Consider the following 25,855-nt stretch of genomic DNA (forward strand, 5'->3'; position numbering starts at 1 on the left):
CGGTGATGGCAAATCGATAAAAGGTAGTCCATGATTTATGGTATGCTTGTTTCGAGAATTCGGGTTAACGGCTTAATGAAACCGTATTTTCGGCGGCCTTTTGAAACGTTGTAAAACAAAAAGCTTAAAATAGAAGGGGGTCGATAATAATAACAAAAAAAAAGAATTCTTTTCAAAGTGTCATACACGTTCAAATGTATAGACTGATTTTCTTTCGACGCGAATATCGAGTCTTTATAAAAATAAAAACGGCGTGCAAATTAATTAAAACCACCTTAAAAATAACGCACTAATTTAATGTGAAACTTTGGTATACGAGTGAATACATTTTAATACAAATTATAATCGCGGTTGCATTTTAAATTCGTATGATAAGACATGAAAACGTGTCTTTGTAGAACACAATAACAATAATAATTCATTTCAGTTTCTCAACGTCGAGCTAAGAAAGTGTTGGTTAAACAATGAAGGGTTATTTTTTTTTATCTTTGGATCCGCAATTCGGAAGCATCCATACTTATATTTAATTTTAAAAAGATAGTGTTAAATCATATAATTATCGCTATTGAAGTTTTCAAAAAAGTCATTCTCGCGGAAACAAATCGGAATCGCTGTTTGATCAAACAGTATTGTAACGAGAGTTCAGTAATTGAGTTAAGAGTTTATTTTCCATACAACTAAATTTAAATTTAGTTATAGCCCGTAAAATGAACATAATATATTAGATAGTAGATAAACAAAATCAATGGAGAACATATAAACTAAAAAAATATATTAGGTATTAAAACCGTGCTTAATTATGCTTGTTATATAATCGACAATAATTATATAACAACTTAAGGCATTTATAAAAATTATTCTCCTTTTTAAATTGTTGACTGAACTTAGGTTAAACTGTACTTGGTTTTTTTTTCACAAACACTAATAAGTAGGACATAATGATTTTCCGGTAAGCTTTTTTCAGTTTTTTAAATAATAATAATATTAATGAATTTAAAGCCGCATTCCCAGTTCGTAAATAATAAATTCCTGGCCTGTTATTTGTTTAAAAATCGATATACAAAAAGCGTGGGTGCACACACATACGTGTAGCTAAATTGCCTAACCATCATGCCGTTTGTCAAAAACTACTCTTTTGTTCATTCAACGCGATATATTATTATCTACACCGCATCCAAAGCTATAGGATCATTTTTCAAAACAGTTTTATTATATTATATCAGTTAAACGTCAATTCTAAATTATTGTGTTTTTATCGCGTTTGAATTTTGAAATAACGATAGGCGTAAATGAATTTTCAAAAAAATACCTATACCGCGTTTTTTATTTATCAGCTACGCACTGATCAATCATTTTGGCTTTTAACACACGCGTCACGTTCGGCCACTATATAATATTATAATAGCAAATAACAAACAGTTTGACCGAATAAACGTTTCGCATTAATAGAGATGCCATTTTACTAGAACACTGTCAATACATGTATAAAATAGTATTATATTCTAGTCCATGCGTACGGTATGTGAATAGTTAATTATTTCTAAACATTTTGTGTAAGGTCATTTTGTTTCCAAATAATTGCAAACTATACTTGTTTCCGAAACAAATATTATTACTACAAATGCCTCGATTTATATTTTCGATTTTTTGTTAAAAAAAAAACCCCTTTATAGGTTTATACACGGGACGGTAATAATTGTTAAGTTATTTTTATACAGTGATCGTACGGAATCTCTCGCAATTCTTGGCGCTTTCAACAAACGTAAAACAAACACGTGTACTTATATATATATATATATATATATATATATATATTATATATATATATATAGGTTCAAGTAGAAAGTAGAGTGGGTCCACTTTACCGTGATTCGTTTTTGCCACAAACAGCGTAAACTTTAATGATGTCATAAAAAAAAAGTAATAAAGTCAACACGGATTAATCTCGATCTCAACACGGATGTACGGGGAAAAAATATGTCGGAAATAAAATAAAATTATAACAGCCGTTATCCAATAAACAGAACTCTGATTGAAATACAAAGAAAAAATAATTTATAAATTAATTGTATTTACTCGTTCCCCGAACTGAATCGTTTCAAAAATACTTGAGTTTCATTTGAGAAGAAAACCAAACTCGGTCAATACAAGAAGCCGCGAGATTAAACATTTCCGCAATGATATTAGTCTTAATACACATTTACAACTGTATTTTTGTACAATGTTGTAGGCAACCTTTTTTTTCTCATATTGAGATGCATTTTTTATATTCATTCTTTAAAATCTCCTCTAGCTCTACGGGTTTAAATGTTAATTTTTTTACTATATTTAATAATTAATCACAAATAAATTGCATAAAGATGAATTTGAGTTACATCTTGTGTATAATTTTTAAATATTTTTGTTACGTTTATCTTAAATTGTTTTTAGTTTTCTATAACTAATACTACCTAATGCAGGATACTCCGTATCTTCAATATCAACCAATTGAACATAAATGTTCCAATCCATCAAGAATAAACATACAAATGTTTGTGCTATAAAAAATTAATTCAAATCAAATCAAAATAGGTATATAAAACATCAGATTACGCCTTGCTTTAAACGACGACCATTTACATTAGCCATTATATGATCATTAGCAGCGCCAAGTGTTTACAGTTTTCAGTACACTACTTCTATACACCTAGTGCACTTTTCTGAACTGTTTACAAAAACTATATTTTTTAATTTATAAATAACTTGACAGTCAGACAATCGCAACAAAACAAAATATAATATAATACAGCACATATTTTAAATATATCTTATTTGCTTGTCGTACAGTAAAATTATTCCTTTTATAAGCAAGCTCGATGTGTGCGTCTGTAATACAATATTTAAAAATATGTATAAAAACAGTGAAATTTAAAAATTAAAATTCCTTTTTTTTTAAACAAAAATGTTACTGACTTGCAGTGAAAACCTCCCTTTTTTATTCCACTGTAAAAAAGTGAAATATTGATGTTTTTTTAATTTCAACTACCTTAAAAAAGTAAGCGTAAAAAAAAATAATTACTCAGTTCAGATGTCGAAACATTTACAATGATAAATGATATTATAAAACAAAAAAGTTTCATTTTATCTGTAATAATTATAAAAGCAATTTATATTAGTTTAAGTTGCCTCCGGTGCAGAGATGAGAATGTTTTGTTTTCACTAGGTTGTTTTTTATTTAATAAATGTAATTTTTTTTTAAATGTAATTGTTTTTACTAGACCATGATATTTCCTATTATTTTTTTTTATATAGTGAGGCAGAAATTGAACTTGAAAATAGTGGTTATTTCACCCTAATGAAGGAAAGACAAAAATAAAAAAATTGGTCTCTGTTAACCATATAAAATGCATTGTGTAAAAAAAAAAGCAATTGTCATTATTGGATTTATAATTTAAAAAATAAAAAGGATCAGTTCGATCATTTTCTTTAACTTACTGCTTTGAAGTGACTTTCTTGTATCCTATCAATGACCTGTTATACTTCAACAAAAAAATTAATAGCGAAATATATTTTCCAGAGTGTCTGTTTCAATTAATTTACACAGCTGGCTTTTTTTAAATGATAACAAATTTGTATTACACTGTCGTGAAGTTCAGAATATTGTCTTCTAATTTTTTAAGTTTGAATTTTAACTGTATTATTGTCTATACGTTTCCACATTTTTTTTTATGTACAATTTAAATAACTCATCTATTGTACAAACTTTTATGTTTTTTCGTTATATGATTATAATCCCAAATAAATTAGGTCACTTTTAAATTCCTCCGTTTTCGTTTCAAAGGATTAATATCTATAAAGTTTTTATTTTTTTGTAGCTGCGTTAATTGCTTTGGAATTTGTTTGTAGCGAACAAAATATAATTATTTAAGATAAAAAAAAAAATAATAAAAGTTTAAACGGCAATAACGAAGGGTCAACAAAACCAATGCTTACATTAGTATATTATAAAGTACTACATTATAAATTGTGATTAAACCATTTAAACGCTTTACTGGAATTGCTAGTATCGAATCGATATGTTGATCACCGGAAAATATTTTGTAGAAAGAAGACTTATTTTATAATCTAAAACAATGTTTTATGTGTAAAATAAAATCTGCCTATTATGCTCAAGAAAAACATGATTTTGTTGATTTTATTTTTTTTCAATAATAATAGAAAATGAATAACCAAAGTTTTACTTTAATTTTACAAGTTGTACAACTGAAAAAACATTGATTTAATAGAGTGAAAACTATTGCAATTTTGAATAGTAGACAAATATTATAACCGGGGGCAGCGGTTGGTTTTAAATTTTAAAACCCTACTATAAAATCAAGCAAAACAGTCTAATTAGCAATTTTTAACTTCGTGTCGGCTAACTTCAAAAAATGCTTAGGGACTCAGGATAACTCAGGGCGACCTTTACCTAATAGTACCGGGAGTTGGGAAACCATCGAAAAGTTATCGTTATCTTTCCGGAAGTTGAGCAGTCCTATAGGTTTCCTGTAGGATTCCAGAAAGATAACGGGTGAGCTATTAATATATATTAGTTGTATCTCTTGATATGACCAATATCGCATTCTTCTTTGGACAGGCGTATTTAGTTTGCATAAAAACATTGTGAATGTATAAATAAAATTATTAAACTATTTTAACGGTAATGTTACTATTGTTTTCACATTACATACGAGTGTTGCTAGTACATTTTAATATATTACTATTATTGACAAATGATAAATCTGCCGTACCTAATCGCATGTTTAAACTTGAACAAAAGTATATATTTTTTAATTAATGCATATCCATGTTTCTATGTACCACTATCAGACTACTGTTTTATTTCACCAGAATTGGGAATTTGGTAATACCAATCAATAATAGTCCAAAAACATGTTAACATTTTTATTTTTTAGTCATGTATTTTTTCGAAAGTTTAGATTCTTTTTATCCTTATGTCTGTAAATTTACATGGATACATTTTTTTGAAGTTTTGTAAATAATGTATACAATTAATGAAGCCGTTGACAACGCACAATTTAAAACTTCGTTGCGTTTGGATACTTTTCTTTCTACGACGGTAGCGGAACACTGTAAAAATAACATTAAATCACCTTGATTGTTAATTATGTTTTTTGCCGTTAAAGTAAACATTTAAATTTTTTCTTTTTTTCAAACCCTGGTTAAAAAAAAGTGTCACATCCATAAAACTGCTCCGTTTTGTTAAATATTTTACGCTTAACGCTCCGTATATAATAATAATAATAATAAAAGCGGTGTGTCATTAGGTGCTCAGATAGTGAAAACGTTATTATAATGGTTAAGTGTACTGAAAGTTGGCGTGCATTTCGCTACAATATAATAATATAATATTATCACAAAAGACCCCCCAACACTAGAATAAGTTCCCAAACAACCGACGAAAATGTTTACCGGCGAAGGGTGAGCAAGCCTCGCTTCCGTTCTTGCACCGAATTAATAATAACAATAATTGAATAAATGTCTTTTCACTTCCTGCGAGTTGGCCTGCGGTTAGTTGACACCCGCAAGTCCAGGATATTTATCCGTCTCCGTAGAATCAGTAAACCTGGACCGGATGAAGTGTATATATAAGTTGCCAAAGGAAACGATAAATATATCAACCACTCCCACAGGTATCGTGTTATATAATTTCCAAATACATGCAAGTTCCTTTAGATTTAGCTGTTTTACTCATTACTGTTATTATAATATAACGTTGCAGCGTTATTATTGTTTTATCAATTCAACGGACAAACGTCGTGTATAATAATAATAAACAACTTACTAGTTTCGCAACAACGTTAATTAATAAGAACTACAAATATCTCCTAAAATTCGTCTTGAGGGTAAATATTAATTTCGAATTATACATATACCTAATAAGAGTATTGTTTGTTTGGGATTGCGAAAATAAAATATGTACAACTATTGATTTTGTAATAATAAGGAAATATACTACAGGAAGGTTTGTGTTATTAATATTTGATTTCCTGTCGATAACGCGATGTAGATATATTTGGAAATATGAAAAGTATTGTGACAATTATTTTAAAATATTATATCATTTTTCAATGACATTTTTTTATAATAATAGGTACATTGTTATTGTTGTGCGGGTGTGTAGTTTAAAGACTGAATAATATAACATTCCAAGGCGCATAATATATTTATGTAAAAGTTCTTCGACGTTCTCCGCCTACATGTAAAAAAAAAGTGATTAGAATAGTTATAAAATTGTCTGGTTTATTTTTCTTATCTTCAAAAATAATTTCAAATCCTTTATTATACAGTTTATCAGTCAATCAAACTGCATACAAAGTTTATAATTAATCCCAAAAGTCACATATTACATTACTTTTTACTCCAATAAACTTTTAAACTTTTTGTTGTATAACATAAAGTAGTATTTATTTTACTGTACTTGTTATAGCCAAGTCGAGCAGTGTATATGATATGACATTAACAACTTCTTATTATTCGTGAGAATTATTATCATATTTTGTCTGTTCATATTTATTACTTATATTATAATTAAATTGCACAACAAAAGTTGATCTTTTTTTTTTGAAACCAAAACCTAAAGATATATAATTTTTTGCCACATATTCGAATCTATCTAGTCTTTTTTAACTTGTCTACTCATACTCTACGTATTCTGATTTCCTTCTAATAATACTTAGTCCCGGTCCTTCAAGTGCTACTTCACATTCATCAAGCCTATTGTTAACTTCTTCCAAAATTTCGTCCTACCAAAACTATATAACTACGATATAGTTTGAAAAAAATTATCGGTTAACATAAATGTATGATTTAGCCGATGAATGAATATTTTTGAATCTATAGTTTTAACGAAAAATTATTATAAATAAAGAACTTAAAAATATCATGTTAAATAATAGTATTATTGTCATAGTATGAGTTTTATATATATATAAACTCAATATATCATTGTATATTGTATGGCTTCATATTATGAATTATTATATCTAAAACTCGACAGGATAGTAATTCCATTAGAACCAACTTAATATATAGCTAGAACATTACCAGATACACGTTAGTCATTATCAGAATGCCCCGCGAGAGTGCGAACGGAGGAAACGAGACACACGAACCATTGATTTATACTTAAAGGGATACCAGGAAATTAGATGAAACAATATCGCCACAATTTCTCGTGATTTATACAGAAATAGTATAATATTACAGTGACATAACCATAAGGTAAACGTTAATCCTATAAACCCACAAGCTGCATCCACGATTTATCTTATATAATGTTTTAGTTTGATCTAATGCGTTATAATAATATTCTGTCTAATGACCGACAAATATTTGAATTGAATTTGTAAATGATAATAAAGTAAATCATCATTGTTTTAGTGCAATTTCCATTGTTTTTAGTAAAAACTTCAGGGTAAGTACCATAACCAAAAAATAGTCAAGTAATTGAAGTGTTCATGGAAATATTATAAAGAAAATATATTTGTTTTATTAATATTATTATATTTTTTAAAAATATATACTCTTTAATCGTTTATCTATAATATTTTTGTCTTCTAGGTTTTCTATAATATTACTTACATATATTTGTTAAAAAAAACTATTGTTTGTACCAAAATAATCAGAGATAAAACAAACTTTTCTGTTAACACAAACTTAAAAAAACATTAAAAGAAAATTTGAACATTTGTTAGTGTTTTAATTTATTTAAGTTTAATTTAACGAAATATTTTTTTTTATACTTACCAAAAAATGGTATTTAAACGAATTATAATTAAAGTTTTAAAATTTACATAGTAAATTATGATGGGATAATTTTTGTAATAAATGGTATAGCGAAATATACTATTTAGTATACCGTTGTTTGTATAGATTTTATAAATATAATACAAATTGTATTCTAGATATATATAATTGCTATATTATAGGTAAATAATATACTGTTTTTATAATAAAATAAAAGCCTGAAAGCTGTATAGGTATGATACTTTCGGTATGAAACAAAATTAATGTGATAAACGCGTATTTTTCATAAACAGCAAAACTCACAACTATAATAAAATAATGTTACTACCTACATTAAAGTATAGCAAAAACCAAAAGCAAAACTTGTGGATTATAATAAATAATAATAAATTCCCTATAAAATTGTTTTTCGGGGAACACTATTTTTTTTATTAATTAATTAAAATTAAAATTAAATTAAATATTAGACTGTGCAATTATTCTTCACTGTCAAACTTTTCAAAATTCCATCAACCCATGACGTTGTTCAAATTTCAATATTCAAAACCGTTTTATGTTGACGTACAACTGCACGATTACATCACAGTCCAAGCGCCGTATATTATAATATTATGTCTCTATATGTATGTATGTGACGTGTGTGTACATATAAGTGTGTGCATACATATATGTATATATGTATGTGTAAATTGCTTTGTGATTAACTGGAACACAATATATTGTTAATGATTATTTTGGACCTAGATCAAATCATACCTTTCCTCCGGTGTGCTCATAGAATAATACACGTTGATGTACAATAAACGAATTTTGACATGTTGCTTGTTGGCGCTGAATATTCTACCCTCTACACGGACAGCATAATAAATCAAGAGCGTGTATATATATATATATATACATATATTTATATATATATATATATATATATATATATTATAGTCTATGAGTCGAAATTTAGCGGCGAAAGCTATCGGGGGTGGTCTAATTGAACCTTGAGCCGCCGCCGTGTCCACATTAATAATGGCTATGATGAATAGATTATGATTATTATAGAAACACAATGTATTGTGCGTGTGTTTTTTTTTTTTTTTTTTTTTTTTCAAAGACCCCCAACGTTAATAACGTTCTAATATTATTATAACGATAAAGCTCGCGTGTCCGTATTTAGTTACAATTTTTGCTCATTTAACACCGCCACCGGCAACTCGACCTTTCCATCTTTTTTGCTACTCGTTACTGTTTCTCTCTCTCTTTAACATCTAATCACCACACTTTGCTCGACCCTCGCCCGCGATACGCTCAAAAGAGGGATAAATTAAAGAACCTAATATTATCCCCACGCCTGTTGGCTTTTATTTTTTAATTATTTGACCATTAGCTGACCGTCGTGGCTTTTCGTTTGTCCAATGTTCATAAAACTACGACTAGAAATGGTGTCCTCGAATTTTAAGACCCTGTATAAAATATGATTCGTCGCAGCAGTGATTTCGTGTCGAGTATCGTCATCATTTAGGTGCAATCGTTAATTTTTAATCTTGAGAAATTTAAACATTCAATTTGGCACCAAAAAAAAAAGAGACGCTTCACCGGTGGTGTATAATATATAGCACATCGGTCCGTTAAGAATTCAATAATACCACCTCCTTTACCCAGTTCAAAATTTGTGGGCACGCCACCACTACTATTATACCCACTTAATAGTACCATAATTAAGTTTTAGAATTATAAAGTATAGTCAATAAAAACGATCAGCAACTCAGATTAAAATATATTCAGCACAAACAACGCGTGCGCGTTTCTTTTTTAAAAAATAACTTTAATATAATATAGCACAACAGTTAAAACATATTTTACACCATATTGAAAACGAACATATCGACAAATCGTACGGTGAGCGGAAACGATTCTGGTTTTTGCGCGTGCTCTCCATCGATTTTGCATAATATTTTGTCGTTCGGCCGCAATAGCTAGACTCATATTATTAATTCGACAATCGTTAAAACCACCGTCACTGCCGCCACCGCCACTAATTCAACACCCGACTACCCGACTTAAAATGTAATTCCGACCCTTTGGAAATTACGATAATTCCCGTTGACCCTGCGCCTTCTCCTCTAGCTTACACTAATAATGTGGCTATGACACGAAAGCTTCGGTTGTCGCTTTCCAACGCCTTGCGGTGTCCAATTTACGATTTGTCGTTCCGCGGCATTATCTCATCACCGTCAATCCCGAATTAATCGTCTCGCTACTTCACAGTTTTACAGTTTTTTTTATTAAGTTATTTTTTTATCCGGTAACGCTTAAGACGTGTAAACGACCGTTCGCCGGACGTACAATACAACGTATACACTTTTGGGGGGACCCCGCGTTGTACTTATATATATATATATACGGTCCATAATGAAATATGTCATTTGTAAAGCATCTAATTGTCTTTTGTCGATCAGTTTATATTTATATAAAAAACGGCAATTCTCCGAAAGTATAATGTTTGTGCGAAAATCGTAATCGGATGTGTTAAATTAAACTATACGACAATATTATACGATTACACAAATTAACTTGACAATACATTAGTCAGTGATGTCATATAATTAGAAAAACAACATGTTACGAATCGCAATAATCAAAACCAATAAAATATTTATCTGAAAGATCGACATCACTTGTTCAGACTGTTAAGAATGATACAAACATAATATATATTTCGCGTTTTTAATTAAACTAAAGTGATACAAATGCCTGTAACATATTATAAGACACTCTTTTGGGTTATGGCGTTCGTACACTGCAGGACATTTTAACCTAAACTTGTTATAATAACGTTACTTCATTTTTCAATAGTTAGCCTAAGCTTGAAATAACTTTTAGCCTTATTGAAATCCTACATTTAAGTAATGAAAAAAAAACAATTTTTAGTTCTACTTTTTTTCTTTATATTTGGCCATCCATACTTATTTCTTTTAAAAGGAAAACTTGTATTTTATATTAATGGCATAACTAAGTAGTACAGTACTTTTGAACAGTAATATTCTTATTGATATTAATCAAAATTTAAAAAAAAAATGTTATCTGTTTCACGTGGACGCTAAGACTACCACATTTATTAGAGGCAATATTTTTTAGCCCAAACTCAAAACTTCATAATTGTTATAATAAAATTCAGTATGGTTTTCATTAACCATGTTGTTATGTATAGATGTGGTGATACGTTTATTACAATGTGAGTTTCTAATCAAACCAAATATGATATTGTTTGCTCAATTGGAAAATATAATAAAACATAAATAAACAACGTTAAAATTGAAATTTCAAAGAAAACCACTAGCCATGGATGTTTTAGTTTAGCTATAAACAGCATTAGCATAGTGAAATATACATTTTACCAGCATTTCATGAATTTCAATAAAAGCCAACAGTAAAATTTACAATACACATTATACTTGAGTAACATATATATATATATATATATATATATATAAGATATATAAATGAAACAAAGTATGCTTTAGTGTGCTGATTTATTTGAGCGAAGCGCAAATATCAAATTTGCGGGGAACGAATACAAGTACAGATATTTTAAACGGGTAAGTTTAAAACCAGTTGTATATAATTTATACGGGCGACGATAAATAATCGTTTGGACGGCAATTTTCTCAATGGTTCAATACAACGACCAGAACAGTGCAATATCCCAGTGTTGTACATAAATAATGCACTACCGTCCTTTACTCTCTCTCTCTCTCTCTCTCTCACCCTCTATCTCTTACTGTGTTGAACTCTATTACTGAAGGCATAATTGTTCATAAATAACCGATATACTAGACTAAGCCCATCCTGCATCCGCTTGTTATCTATACGCTACTATTGTGGGCTAACATAATATGGAAACCGACAAGCTAGACCGTAGGGAATATTTAATTAACGAAACATGACCTTTTATTATAAATTCTCATAAATGTCCATAAAACCGAACACCCGTGGGTCGTGCGGTTGTTGTATTAACATTAATAGTGTACTTAACTCCCGGTGATATTTTTGTTTTCTCTGGTTTTATTTCTATTCAAACGTACACAGTCGTACCTCAACAAATGCGAATTCAGATGGATGAATAAATTAAAAATAATATGCAAGTGGATAAGATTAGCAAACGGTAGGAATGGTAATGTAATTAAAAACAATAAAACAATGTTGACACGAGGATATTCTCACGGGATTCATATAATATCAAGGGCAACTGATTTTAAATATTACCACTTAAGTTAGATAATAACATTGTATACCTAACTAATACCATCTTAGCTTTACATCGTAACAAAAAACACACTTTTTCAGAAAAATTACTATTTTTAGTCATTTAGTGTTTTTTTTCGTAATAGAAAGTATTTATATAAATATTAACATAATATGTAAATTTGGTTTATTCAAAGCATTTTTTTTTTTCAATAAACCCTAGTAGTCACTAGTCAAAAAATATACCTATGTAATGAAAAAAATATATACTTATTATACATTTTAAAACACGAGTTATTTTTTATTTATTATAAAACAGGAAGTTATTATAATATATTTCATCCTTGCGGTTTTATTGTACATTAGACTATTCGCTAAAAAATATAAGCATTGTTCACCTCACACCTCCACGTTTTAAATGAAAACTAACACGCATAACAAATAACAACTGTAAAGGAAGTATATTTTTCTCCATTAAAAGTGCATTTCAAACTGAAATATCTTCTTTGATAAAAATAATGATAAACCATATTCAGACGAAGAAAAATCCATCATTAACCGTAAAAGTATATTATTACGCGTATATTACTTGTCAATGACTTAAAAAATAACCTCATTAATAAAAAAAAATGTATGATAATGTGCCAAAGGGTGTAATGAATCTAATGACCCGTTATGTTTGCCAGCTTGCTTATGCTAAGAGTAGCTTATGTAGAATATGACTTTTCTGTAGAACATTTTTTATACAGATTCGCTTAAAAATACCTAATAACGGATTTTACAGAATTAAATTACAATTACTGATATACAATTTTTTTTTTTAAATCGTGTAATACAACCCATTATTAATACACTATATGCCTATACGTGTATCTCAAAAGAGAAACGAATAATTAATTGTTCAGCTGTAAGAACGAAAAAGAGACGCCTTGTAAATCTATGTAATTCCCAAGTTCAACATAAAAGTCTTGTTACGCAAAAAGACAAAATAAACTTTACCAACACTTTAATCTAAATATGTGTGCTTAAGGTGTATAATATAACGGGATTCAAGTTTTCCAATTATTCTGCAAGAGTTTGTCAGGTACTTGACAACACACAATGGAATCGCAATGGTGTTAAAAACATAAGCGATAACAGTCGGATAAACCAAACCCTACCGAACTACTATAGCTGTTACATGAGTGATCTTAACTTAAATTATTTCTGTTATGTGAGTCACAAGTCACTACAAGCCAGTCTGTAACGAAAACAATACCTATATAATTATTATTTGAAAGTGTGTTTCGTTATTCTTTAATTTAGTCCTCTATAAAATGAGTGGTGAGAATCAAGTGAACTTTATACAATTTTACAGGATAGAAAAATACAAACTATACTTTCAATGTGCTCTTCTTGGTATTTTGTATTGATTTTTTTTCAAAATATCCTTTAAAAACCGAAGAAAAATTGTAAAAGTAAATATAGGCAAAAGAAGGTATCATCGACAAATAATATATGCATAATATTATGTAATAATATTGCATATTGTTAACCTAGTTATACATACAGTGTGTTCTAACATTCAAAGGCCCCGTGACATGACAAATATCAAAAACTTAATTTAACTAAAACAGAATATATTATTCTCCAAATTACAAGCCGAAGAGATGGAATTTAAAAAAAATCTTTAACTATAGCCGTCGATAAAATACAAATTGATTCTTTTCAATTTTTATTTAACAATAATATGACTTGAATAAAATCTGGGTTTATATAATATTACTTTATTAGAACAAAAAAAAAATACAAATTTGTCTAATATATAATCTACGAGGTATTAGTTTTGGCGTTAAGGGTGGAATTACAACAGTATGATGTAATATCAGCTATAACGTGCACAAGAATACATCACAAACTTAATTAGTCTCTAAAGTAAAATAAACGTTAAAACGCGATAATCTCCAGGGAATAATAATAATAATAATGATTATATCATTATGAAAAGGTGCGGTGAACACGGAAAACATGTGTGCGGTTTTAATCGAATATTGTGTACCAGAATTGTTACCTATTAGCTCATAATTGACTAGATCCTTTATCCCGTCACGTACTAGCGATTTCATAATATAATATTGTTTCTGTTAATACGAACATGCCGATTGAACCACTTCGGGCTACGCTATTCGTTCTCTCGAGTAAAATAAATGTATAAAATATTATGCAAATCCCATTACGGTATATCTGATAGCAATAACACTTTGCAAATTAACGGGCCTCGGTCCGGTAAACATCAGTCGACAAAATATATGTACATAATATTGTTATATTAGTAGTGGGGTTGGTGGGGCGAATCGAGACACGGGACACTGTGAAACATTTTGTCCATACTTGGATATTAACTTTATGAAATATTTCGTTGGATAAATAACCGGCATGCTGATAAAATATCAAATTATAAACTAAAATTAAATCGATTCACTGTTTTATTACTAATCAATATAAGTGTACCAGGTGTGCGTAAAAGGTAAAAATTTTTGTTAACCAACTATTAAAAAAGTACTTTTTTCCTGGACTTATTTTTTACACCAGGCTATGGTTCAATGTCAGCACGACATAAGTGTTTTTTTATAATTAAATATAAACCGTCAACCGAGTATTTTAATGTGTACTTTTATGTTTTCAACCATTCAAACGCCATTCGAAACTCAGAGAGACGGTATACGTATTTTAAACACACCATAAAATGGTTTACTCTTCACTAAAAAATTGTTTTGTATTTTATTAATTATATAAATAAAAACGAAAGGAATTATTTTTTTAAATAACTAATATATCATTTGGCTAATTATATATGTTAATTATATTGATATATGTTATTATTTACAGTAAACCATTATGAAAGTGGTTAATAAGTATCATATTAAGGTCTTTTATTGGATAAAACATATAAGGATATGATACTAAGATACATTTGAAATAAAATGTAGAGATTTAAAGACAATTCCATTGAATTAAATTATTTGTCCGGTTGTAGGTGACATTATGATAGTATGACAATGGCTAAAACAAATCTAATATATAAAATGTATATTTTATAGGATTAATCAACATATTAAGTGTACTTATTTTAGTTTATTTGGTATTATATTAATTAGGTAACTATAAATACAATTCGACGTGGAGAGTATAAATAATTATTTCTATGAACCTGAACAAAATCATGGAAATATAATTTTCCTAAGAAACGGATTCATTTTTCATATATTTTCATGAGATATTTTTTATGTAGCGAAAGTGGTATGGCGTATGGAAAAATATATTTCAAACGATGTAAAACATGCAAATGAAGTATCATTAGAGCTTTGACATGTTGACATATTACAGTAAAATGTATCATCAAAGATAAGCATATTCCCCTACTTTTTACCCTTTAATTTAAATTAAAAATAATATTTTATGCGGATGTGAGCAACGCGATATTTTTTTAACAGATAAAAGATATTTCATATATGTATAGGTCATATAATACTAATGACCAACAAATAATTATAAAATATAAAAATTAGACATATTTGTTTTAAAATTAATTTAAAAACAAAATATTGTTTATCACCAACAATTTATTTTTTCCTGTTCATTACAATCATGAATTTTATCAGTCGATACTTATGAAATAATACGTATCATGTACATTAGAAATATTAATACTTAAAATGGGTAACACAGGTCTACCTATGATTATTTGCTACTCGAACAAAAAATGTTTCAATAGTATTTTACTCATTTATTTATTTATCAGATTAAATGTTTAAACCATAAGAAAAAAAACTTATCGTCTTGTAAGCGTTTAAGCTTCGGCACCAGCAATAATTCTTAAACACCAACCGAGTAGACGAGAGCAGAGGTGTTTTGGAGGGCGAAATCCCCACTGATCTGTTCAAGACAAATTATCTTATTTCACCTCATGTCAAATATTCTGTGTATACATTATTGTTAACAGTAAAGCTAGAAAATTCTTTTTATGGGGGTTGGGTTAAAACGAGGTTAATCCTACACGGCGAATATATATTTTTTTAATATTTGTCTGAAAAATATATATTATATTTGTTTGATAATCATAACAGTTTGTATTGCTGCAAAATATAATGTTTTAACAGCGTTTTTAGTTTTTGACGGGAAATCTAATATCGATGACATACCTAAATGTTTCAATCGTTTTTGCGAAATGCATTTGAACATTTATAGCCACAAATCGAAATTACTCGATGGTGCGTTTAGGGTGCATAAATTAACACGTTGTATGACGTTTTACATGTACTACATTAGCTGCTAGAAGACGGTAGTAATGTATGTTTGTGAAAGAATCGCGAGGGCAACGCCTATGTAGATTATTAGCGTAATTCGGATACTACGCGGCACACCCCGGGTAGTTTTATTATTTGTTGTAAGGAGCTTTTCTGTTCCTGTTATTCTACTTGTTTTGCAAAGTTTAATTAACTTTCTACGGTACACACAAAAGCACACGTCGCGTGAAATCGCGCTCTTGGAATATCAACTCGCAGTCACGGTCTAGTGGGAAAATGAGGAGCAGTAAAATTAAGCACACGATGGCTCGTGCGGCAGACACACTACATAAGGTACAGCTCAAGTGTGCTTTCGAAAAATAATCGTTTATGCATTAATTTGCGTGCATTATGCTCGAGTCGTTTATACCCAATAATTGTTGTACCTAACAATAATCCGTACTTGGGCGTGAACGACTTTCCGTCGTTAATAACTGCCGGGTTCATATTATAGTCACCGACTCAGATAAACCATCTGAACGAACATGATAATGCCAGTATTGCAGATATTTATTCGATACATATAATTACACGATAAGAGTGCGTTGAGAATAATTAGATATAGTACAAACGTGTCGCCCACTTGTGATAGAACAAGTCTTGTTTGTTAGTATTTCGATGAGAAATCGTATATCGAAGAAACGTGTGAGACTTTTGTTCCAAATAAAATATTATATTGTTTTTTTGCAATCTAATTTGAGTTCGGGAAACTAACGCGGATTGTGTGTATCTTTCAAATAGCGCGGATTATATGTAAAAGCGTTACGCTCCGAATAAAGTGCAGGTTAACTACTTGGAGCTGTTCGAACTATTTACGACTTAACGTATTTCCATTAGTATAAAATGTTAACGGATGAGCTGCCGTTAGACAGTTATTTAAAGCGTGGCTATTTATGCCGTATACCGTACACCAAATAGCAATAAAACTCTTTGAGTAGCAAACGGAAACGGTAAATCGGTAAAAATTGTTCAATGTGCACGAAGTAGTTGTTTAAACCGGCGCACAAGCAACGAGTTCATGTACTAAAGGATTGAGAAAAATGCATACATTTAAATACACAGTTCACTAGAAATACTTGAGGGAAGCACGGATTTCCAATTGGACGATAAGCGACGGACTATCTAGCAACGGTCTCGTTGAAGAATGCGTGACTTTGATGAGTGTGTGTAACTTTATGATTCCACTAGGTCAGAGGTTAAGCCGGGTTTGCTGGCCAAATTATAATGTACATACAGTTGACCCTAACAATGTAACCGGCATATTAATCAGTACGTGCTGCCATGTCGGTCTTAAATTGCGAATGTCAGCCTTTTTTGTAACACAAACGTGTTGGTATAGTATATTAATAATTCACAAGTTTAAACATAACCATTAATTTGATAAAAATAAATAATTAATCAATAGAATAATACGTGTATTATTTAGTACTGTATGATTAATACCGGCCATGTGATGCCAAAATGAAAATAGTTAAATAAGATTACTTTTTACTACATTAATTACATTTAATAGGGACAACGGTAAATACATTGAATTTTAGTATGCGGAAAAATCGATCGTATCGATTATGATATAGAGAAAATAGAGCTTGTAAGATTTCTATAAAATCTTGGACTTGCACAAAATTAACACATAACTACCCATTTTTATATTTAGCTTACTAATATTGACAACCGATGGTTAACTTTCCTAATTATTAAACATCACATATTTTATAAGTCATTATCCTAATAAAAATTAACTACTAAAGCAAAAAAACGACTTTTTAATTTTATATATACTATTTATTTTGAAAAAAACATGGTCAACAATGTTAAGTTAAAGTGGTATACATATAAAAATAAAAAAATTCCGCGACCGTCATCTAGTCGAATTTTAAAACTTGGCAAAAAATAAGAAATATCCGATAAAATTGCACCGTATAAAATTATATGGTCCGGTGATAATCTCAATTTTGCTGTGGATTTTATTGGGTTTTTTTATTCAGTATTATTTTTTTGTGGTTAACGGTTTTATGTCGATACTTACATTTAAGTGTATATAGATCGAAAGGACATTGTGTGGACGGTTTGGTTTTCCGTGTTTTACTTTCAAAGGCAGTTAAAATTCGATCGTAAAACAAATATGCACGATAAGGAAGGGAAACGTCATGAAAAGCTGTATCAAAATTGAAATGGCTCTTCATTCACATGATATAATGTCTATCCTACATTTTATAGGTTCTTTCTGTCATACTGCCTTTGCGATAAAATAATATTATAAATAAATAAATATAAACATTTTTATTTCACGGGATTAGCCGCTTGGTCCTTATATATTGTATCTTTCTAAGCTGTATCGCAGGCAAAAAAAATCATTAAAAACAAATAGTGGGGTACATCACCTAATATTTTGATCTTATTTTTTTTTAACCCGAATCTCATACAAATGGGAGCGACCAGACCAAACTCTCTCGATCCATCACTATTTAGATCTTCACTACACACATCTTCTTGTCTTTTATTTATGACATCCACCCTCTTCTCCTACAACTTATAACTCAACAGGTCTTCAATAGACATAACATTGTAACTATTCCGTTGTTGATTTTTGAATTGCTATACAGTCTGTTCGTTTGGAAAACACTGTGAGACCTTAGGTGTTTTTCGACCTAACACCGTCGACAAACAATAACCTTAACATTGTACAATTTGTTTTTTTTTTCACTATAAAAACTATGTGTTCAAAATAAATTTAAGTTGACGGTATTTGTTATTATAACCGTGGTGGCATCGGTAGGCATGTTGTTTTTCTACGTCAAGTGTACTTGCGGTTGCTGGTCACGATCTTGTCGAATTTTTGACCTCTTTTATAGTATGAGAAAAATGATAATCCAAAGGATTTTCTTTCCTCTACCGTCCCTCGGATAATTCGATGGCGGTACACGATGCTTTCTAGTTGATAGTGTCCCGTTTTATAAGGAATGCGTATTATGCTGTTGGAACACAATAATCTCTTTTGGCGTGTGCATTCCAGAACAATCAAACGTTTAATCTGTTTATACTCTGTGGGATCAAAGAGCTTAGCGAGTAGGCGTGTATAAAATAGTAACGTCTGTATCTATACACATTTTTTTTTCCCCCCCAATGTTTTTATCCTACGGGCTGGCAACAGCAGATCCCGAAGCGGATACAACTGGTAGGGAAAAAGTTAATTGCGTTTGTCCTATCCAGCCGCGTCGTAAATGTTAATGTTTAGGGGCGGAAAAAGCAATTGAAAATCTGCAAATGATTTGTAACTGGAAAATATAATTGTATATTTTTTCGTACGTATACACTTGATGTAGACATCAATAAAAGCTGTCGATTGACAACGTTTTTTAATAACACTAGAAACACTAATGGCCGCACAAAAGACCAGTAAAAAATTAATGATTTTACATGTTTTTTACGAATGTACTAAAGTTAAACTGTGTAACGATAAATACCATAAAATGTAACAACAACCCTTTAAAAATGTTAATCGAATTTCTATTAATCGAAATAACATTTAACTTCTTCTTTTTTTTTTTTGTATTAAGCGTAATAAGAAAACAAACATTATTTACACAAAATATATTGTTTAATCTGTGATTGGAATTTAATAGGTCTATTAGTGTCTACTCGATAGCTTTGGGGTTGTTCAATGTCGGTCGGTTGCGGATGAAGGTAACAATAATTTCTGTCTGATCTGGTCTAAAAAACCTATCATGTTTTTATGTACAAAAATAAGACAAACTATACTTTTTTTAATCTAATACACATTTAAAATTATTATTTATTGGTATTATAACAATGAGTACTGTTAAGTTCAGGCTAGTCTGTATAGGAACAAGTTATATTATACAACTGAAATCGAAAAAAACCGGTTTTTTTTTTTGTAAATGTAATTTTTGTTAAATTTTTGTAACTTTCCACCATTTATATTAACCGTAAATCATTCAATTGGAGTTCTGGTTAAGATTTTGGATTCCCCTTTTTGGTTTTCCGTTTTCTTATAATGCGCGATTCTGATTCTGCGATTAGGTTACAGTGATTGTTATACAATATTGTAATTTTGATCGGGTGTGATATTTAATCAAAATGGCGGCAATAGTTACCGGTTTTTTTACTATATGGCTGGATTAAAGGCGAACGATATAGTAAAACTGAAAATATTTAATGTTGTTAAACATTTAAATCGTTGAAATGCGGTTTTTCTATGCTCGATTGTACGCACTTGTTATTGTAGCGATTTACAAAATTGTTTCTATTAACCTACAAAACATAAATAAAAACAAAACTATTTATTTAAGAAAATAATATATGCGCAGCTGAATTGTACAACGGCGGTGTTATGATAAACGGGAACTGAAGTTACCTACATGTACGTTATTTCGTACAACCTAATTTACTGTTGCCACTTAGTTGGCTCGGTTTCACTTCACACAATAGTGTTTTTAAAGGTGTCTTGCGTGAAACGTACTCTGTTTGGTTTTTTTTGAGCTTCAAATATTTGCGTTTTCGGTTGTCTAGATGATTTAAACAAACGTTGCGCCGCCTCGGTGTTGCTGTGTATCGAACGCATGACGCCGAGCTTTTTAGGGCTGTGCGATAATGCTATAACAGTTGCTACAGTAAAAAAAAAAAAAAAATGTGTTTTCATAGTTGATACAGTCTCGCGGTAGTGTAACGGCCTATTTTATACGTGCGAAATAATAAAAAGCGCCGCCGCTGAGCAATGCGCCACGTTAATGGTTTCTTATTTATTTTGTTGGCCTTGTCCCGGTCGACGCGGACCAACGGTAGAATCTACGACCTCATGCTGGGTTCGGTGCCGCACACCACGGAGACGAAATTTCAGTTTCTCAAAGAGATCATGAAAGTCGACCACGAATGGGATCCGGTACTCCGGGAAAAGGTAATCAGACCGACGAAACCGACGCACATCGACTTCCTGAGGGAACAAGAACCGGACGCGGCGGACGAAAAGCCCGGCGACAACATCATCGACCCTTTCCTGATGATCAAAGACATACTGCAGAGCTCTTCGTTCGTGGGCTCGTTTGTCAATTACGCGGTCAGCGTGGTGAAAATCTCCATGAGGTGCATGGCGTCCAAGCACGTGTCGCTGCATTCGTTGCTGCTTTCCGAGGTGATCAACCGCGAGATCAGCGATCCCGCGCAGCATTTCGCGACGTTCAAGAACATTCTGCAAGGGTTCATCGACAAGCTGGCCATCATTGGCGAACGTCTCAGTCCCATATCCAAGCTGTTCTGGCACGTCAAACTCATGACGACCAAGTTGGACGACGACGGCAACAAAGTGGAATTGGTCAGCAACCTACAGGAAATCACCGCCATGGTATACGACTGGGTGGAGCACCACTGTACGCCCGGTCCGCAGTTCACTTATTTCGAGACGCTGTCGTTCCCCGAGCCCGTAGTGGTGTTACCCCAAGACGTGCAGAACTTGCCCGACGATGACATCAAGCACCATTTGCTAAACAGTTTGAACAGGATGAAAGATATTATCGAAACCATTCCGGTCCAGGCCATGACTCCAACGCAATGGGACGACATTTTGGGTGACCCGAACGTTGAGTTCAACCCTACCGAATGACGTCGTATTTAAGAATGATAAAAATATGTCTGTTCATTGAAATATCTTGCTTACAATTTAACATTTTCTTAATAATTCTGTCGGTCAATAAGGAGGGGATAAGTGAAAATCGTATGTATTTTCTTATGTCAAAATTAGGTCAGCCTCACTTTTCACTAATGATAAACCGCGGTTAAGGCGCAAACGTCTATGAAAACTAGATAGCCTGCTCAGAATTTATGTAAAAATGTTGTTTATTTTCTCTTATCATTTACTTAAATGAAAAAAAAACATAGTTTTGACTTATCCCCTTTTGTCCAAACACCATAAAATGTATGATATAAGATACGAAATCTAACTAATTGCTTTAAAAAGTAAGTAGTATTTTAAATTCAAAGTACAGATATATTAGCATCAGGTTTATTAAAATGATAACAAGTTTTTTTCTAACACATTTTAAAATACGTTTTAGTTATATTTACTGTTTTTACTGTTATAATATGTATTATAGTTAATTTGACAATTATTTATTTATAAAGTATTTAATACTCATAATGTATCATACTATATCAACTTTCAACATTATATAAATTATAAATAAACAACATCATATCAAATTTACTTTATAAAACTGTTTTTATATTTTGACGTTACACTGATTATCGTAAACCCATAACAGTTATAATTGAGGTAAATTATTAAAAAAATCCTTCTATGAAAGTGCTAAAACTTTCAAGAATTCAAACGTGATAATTTCGAGATGCCTCCATATCTTTTAAAGACATATACCAATACAGCCTTTAAACCAAGAAATGTATAAATTAAAATTTAACAATAAAACAATAACAATAAACACCACAATTAAATGAACACTACTTAAGTGATTTATGATGATAAATGAATTTATGAATCTAATGAGGTTATATACTTATAATAACTAAATTATAAGGCCAATTTGATCATATGATAAATAATAATTATATATATTTTATAAATGATTCATATTATTTATATATGTATATACATATTTGTTTTAGTTGGAAGAAACGATCTTTGTAGAACGATAGCATGTTCTCACGGACAACGTTGTGTACTAGACAAAATAGGAGAAGCACGTTGTGAGTGTTACGCTGAAAGTGAATGCTTAAATAGTAATACAATCGATCAAGTATGTGGAAGTAACTTGCGAAATTATCCAAGCGTGTGCCATATGAAGAGAGAAGCTTGTTTACTCAACCGAAATATAATCGTTAAATATAAAGGACCCTGTGGTAATTATTACTAATTTAATTACTTATCGTATTCGTTTTAATTGTTATTATTATACTCTAAAACCTAAGTGTAATACTAGTGTATACTAGATTTTGCGAGCCAAGTCACATTTAACTTTTTTTTTATAGTCTTCCATGAATTTCGCTAGGTCATTTATAGTTTGTTTTGGACGGTATTATATTTTTTTAGTAAAATGTAAGCAATGTAAACAATATATCTTTATGTATATACTTATAATACTAGCTGTATCTTTCGCTAATCTCTGAATTCAGTCCTATAATTCCTCAAGTATAAATTCTTTTCAAAAAAAGGTGGCAGTAACTTTTGAAAGTCATGAGTTAATAATAAATATAGCTAATATATTATACAACACTAACCCGTAAGAATTCGTAATTCAGGCTTTAATGAATAATTTAATGGGTACAATTTTATAAAGTATAAAACATTAAAATTGTATTAGGTGAACTGCTTAGTGATTCACTAATCGATAAATACATAATATATTATGACAAGATATTATATTTTTTAGATCCCTGCGACCATATCACTTGTGAAAATCCCGAAGTATGTCGTCTGGACTTTAACAGACAAGCCACATGCGCTTGCTCAGAATTCTGCAACGAAGATTTCAACCCAGTTTGTGGATCCGACGGTAAAACTTACTCCAATGAATGTTTTTTGCGGCGGCAGGCTTGTAGAACGATGCCAGACCTACGAATCATCTTTCGCGGAAAATGCGATCAAGGTAGAACGAACAAAATATAATCCTCTGCCACTTTCAACATTTCTGACTATGCACTACTATAGCGTTTTTCTTTTTTATCCCAGGAGTAAATCCTTGCACGAACATCACATGTTGGGAAGGATCCCACTGTACTATCAACCGGCTCGGTATTGCTGAGTGCCGGTGTCCAGATCCGACTCTATGCGAAAATTCTGTAAGACCCATCTGCGGTACAGACGGTCATACGTATGAATCGAAATGTCACTTAGATCGCATCAGTTGCAATTCTAAATCTGGCGTCCAAATGGCCTACGAAGGACCCTGTGGTAAAGTACAGTCCGTCGAGTTTGATGCTATTGAGCTAATTGCGTTGCTAATTTAGGCGAAACGAGTCCTTGTAAGGACTATTCATGCAATTTTGGCGCTCATTGTAAATTGAGCGATGAAAAAGCGGTCTGTGCGTGTCCTTCGTGCCCGGAACATCACGAGCCGGTGTGTGGGACTGACGGCAACACATATAGCAATGAGTGCAAGTTAAAATATCATAGTTGTCAGCACAAACAAATAATAGATGTTTCTCATAAGGGCGCTTGTAGTAAGTACAAAACCAAGATTTACTTGAATCCACATTAAAACAATCGAGTTGAATAATTTCAGGCGATTGTTCGGGAATGGATTGCCAATATTATTCTATTTGCGAAAGTGACGGTACCGAAGCGAAATGTGTTTGCCCGACATTCAAATGTTCAAACGTAAGTAAACTCTTATAATTTATAATCACACAAACAATTCAAGAAAATAATCAAATACCTACACGAAATACATTTTTATTTTTAACTTCAATTTGTTTTGTGTTGTGCTCAAAAAAAAAACAATAGATTCTTGGAATAAAATAAGTTTACTAATTTTACTATAATATAGAAAAATAAATGCAACTAGAAATATGAAAGTACAACTTTTTTTTTATTATTATTATAAAGCTGTATTTTACGACTTAGTTTTTTTTTTATATGTAGTTTTTGAACTGTTTCAAATGTTATCTTAACTGACGAGTTACAACTACAATTCCAAGCAATAAAATAAAAACATTTAATATTACTGTTACACAAAAGCATTACAGTTCTATAAACCCATTGAAAACCTCTACCAGTTAATTAACTGAAACTTTAATTATTTATGTACTCAGACAAGCGATAAAGTTTGCGGTTCCGACGGTATCACGTACACCGACCTTTGTCATCTACAAAATGCCAGTTGTGCAACAAGGAAGAAGATATCCGTTGCTTACACGGGCGAATGCGGTATAGTGATTAATTCTCTGATTTCGTACTGTTTACCTCGAAATCACATACGTTAAATGATTTTAGGGTCATGTCAAGATCAGAAATGCAATTGTTCTAAAACATGTGTGGACTCGAAATCAGCAGAACCGGTATGTGGATCAAATTTGGTCACATATAATAGTGAATGTGAACTTCTCCAACAAGCTTGCGTACAAAACAGTACTTATAATTTGACAATTCTATTCTACGGCGATTGCAAGGAATCTTCGTCAATAGGTAAGAATAGACATACCAGGGCATTACAAATGAAACACAAAAAAAGTTTTTAATAAAACTGCAATACCACAACGCTTATACATAGGTAAAATATTTGGCCCGCGGGGGACATTTGAAAACAGTATTTACAGTAACAACGACGTTTGTCGAGACATAAAATGTGATTTCGACGCTACTTGCGAAGTCGGACCCGATGGTTTCCCCAGATGTTCTTGCATATTTAATTGCTCAATTAACAACTCCCCAGTTTGCGGTTCGGACTTTCGAGTTTATAATTCAGTATGTCTGATGAAAATGGAAGGGTGTCAAAGGCAGCAAGAACTCCGTCTCAGACCCATGGAACTGTGTCAAG

General features: G+C 31.0%; 2 protein-coding genes across 2 annotated transcripts in view; both read left to right on the forward strand.

Annotated features, from left to right (window-relative positions):
• Positions 1 to 25,855, forward strand: part of LOC126843309 (agrin-like) — an 86,015-nt gene that overhangs the window by 55,783 nt on the left and 4,377 nt on the right. The window contains exons 4-11 of the mRNA XM_050580734.1: positions 22,986 to 23,219; positions 23,750 to 23,965; positions 24,049 to 24,270; positions 24,327 to 24,539; positions 24,602 to 24,696; positions 25,131 to 25,245; positions 25,312 to 25,503; positions 25,589 to 25,855. Coding sequence (XP_050436691.1) covers positions 22,986 to 23,219; positions 23,750 to 23,965; positions 24,049 to 24,270; positions 24,327 to 24,539; positions 24,602 to 24,696; positions 25,131 to 25,245; positions 25,312 to 25,503; positions 25,589 to 25,855 — 1,554 coding nt within the window. The remainder of the gene's footprint in view (positions 1 to 22,985; positions 23,220 to 23,749; positions 23,966 to 24,048; positions 24,271 to 24,326; positions 24,540 to 24,601; positions 24,697 to 25,130; positions 25,246 to 25,311; positions 25,504 to 25,588) is intronic.
• Positions 20,866 to 22,513, forward strand: LOC126843310 (uncharacterized). Its single transcript, XM_050580736.1, has one exon. It carries the CDS (start codon positions 21,088 to 21,090, stop codon positions 21,967 to 21,969), a length of 882 nt encoding a protein of 293 aa, XP_050436693.1. The 5' UTR covers positions 20,866 to 21,087; the 3' UTR covers positions 21,970 to 22,513.

The sequence above is a fragment of the Adelges cooleyi genome, unplaced genomic scaffold (assembly GCF_023614345.1).
Source record: "Adelges cooleyi isolate 19-005CV unplaced genomic scaffold, UGA_ACOO_1.1 ACOO_flye_CR_arks_rails_tigmint_CR_PRNA_574, whole genome shotgun sequence".
In the NCBI taxonomy this organism is placed as follows: domain Eukaryota; kingdom Metazoa; phylum Arthropoda; class Insecta; order Hemiptera; family Adelgidae; genus Adelges; species Adelges cooleyi.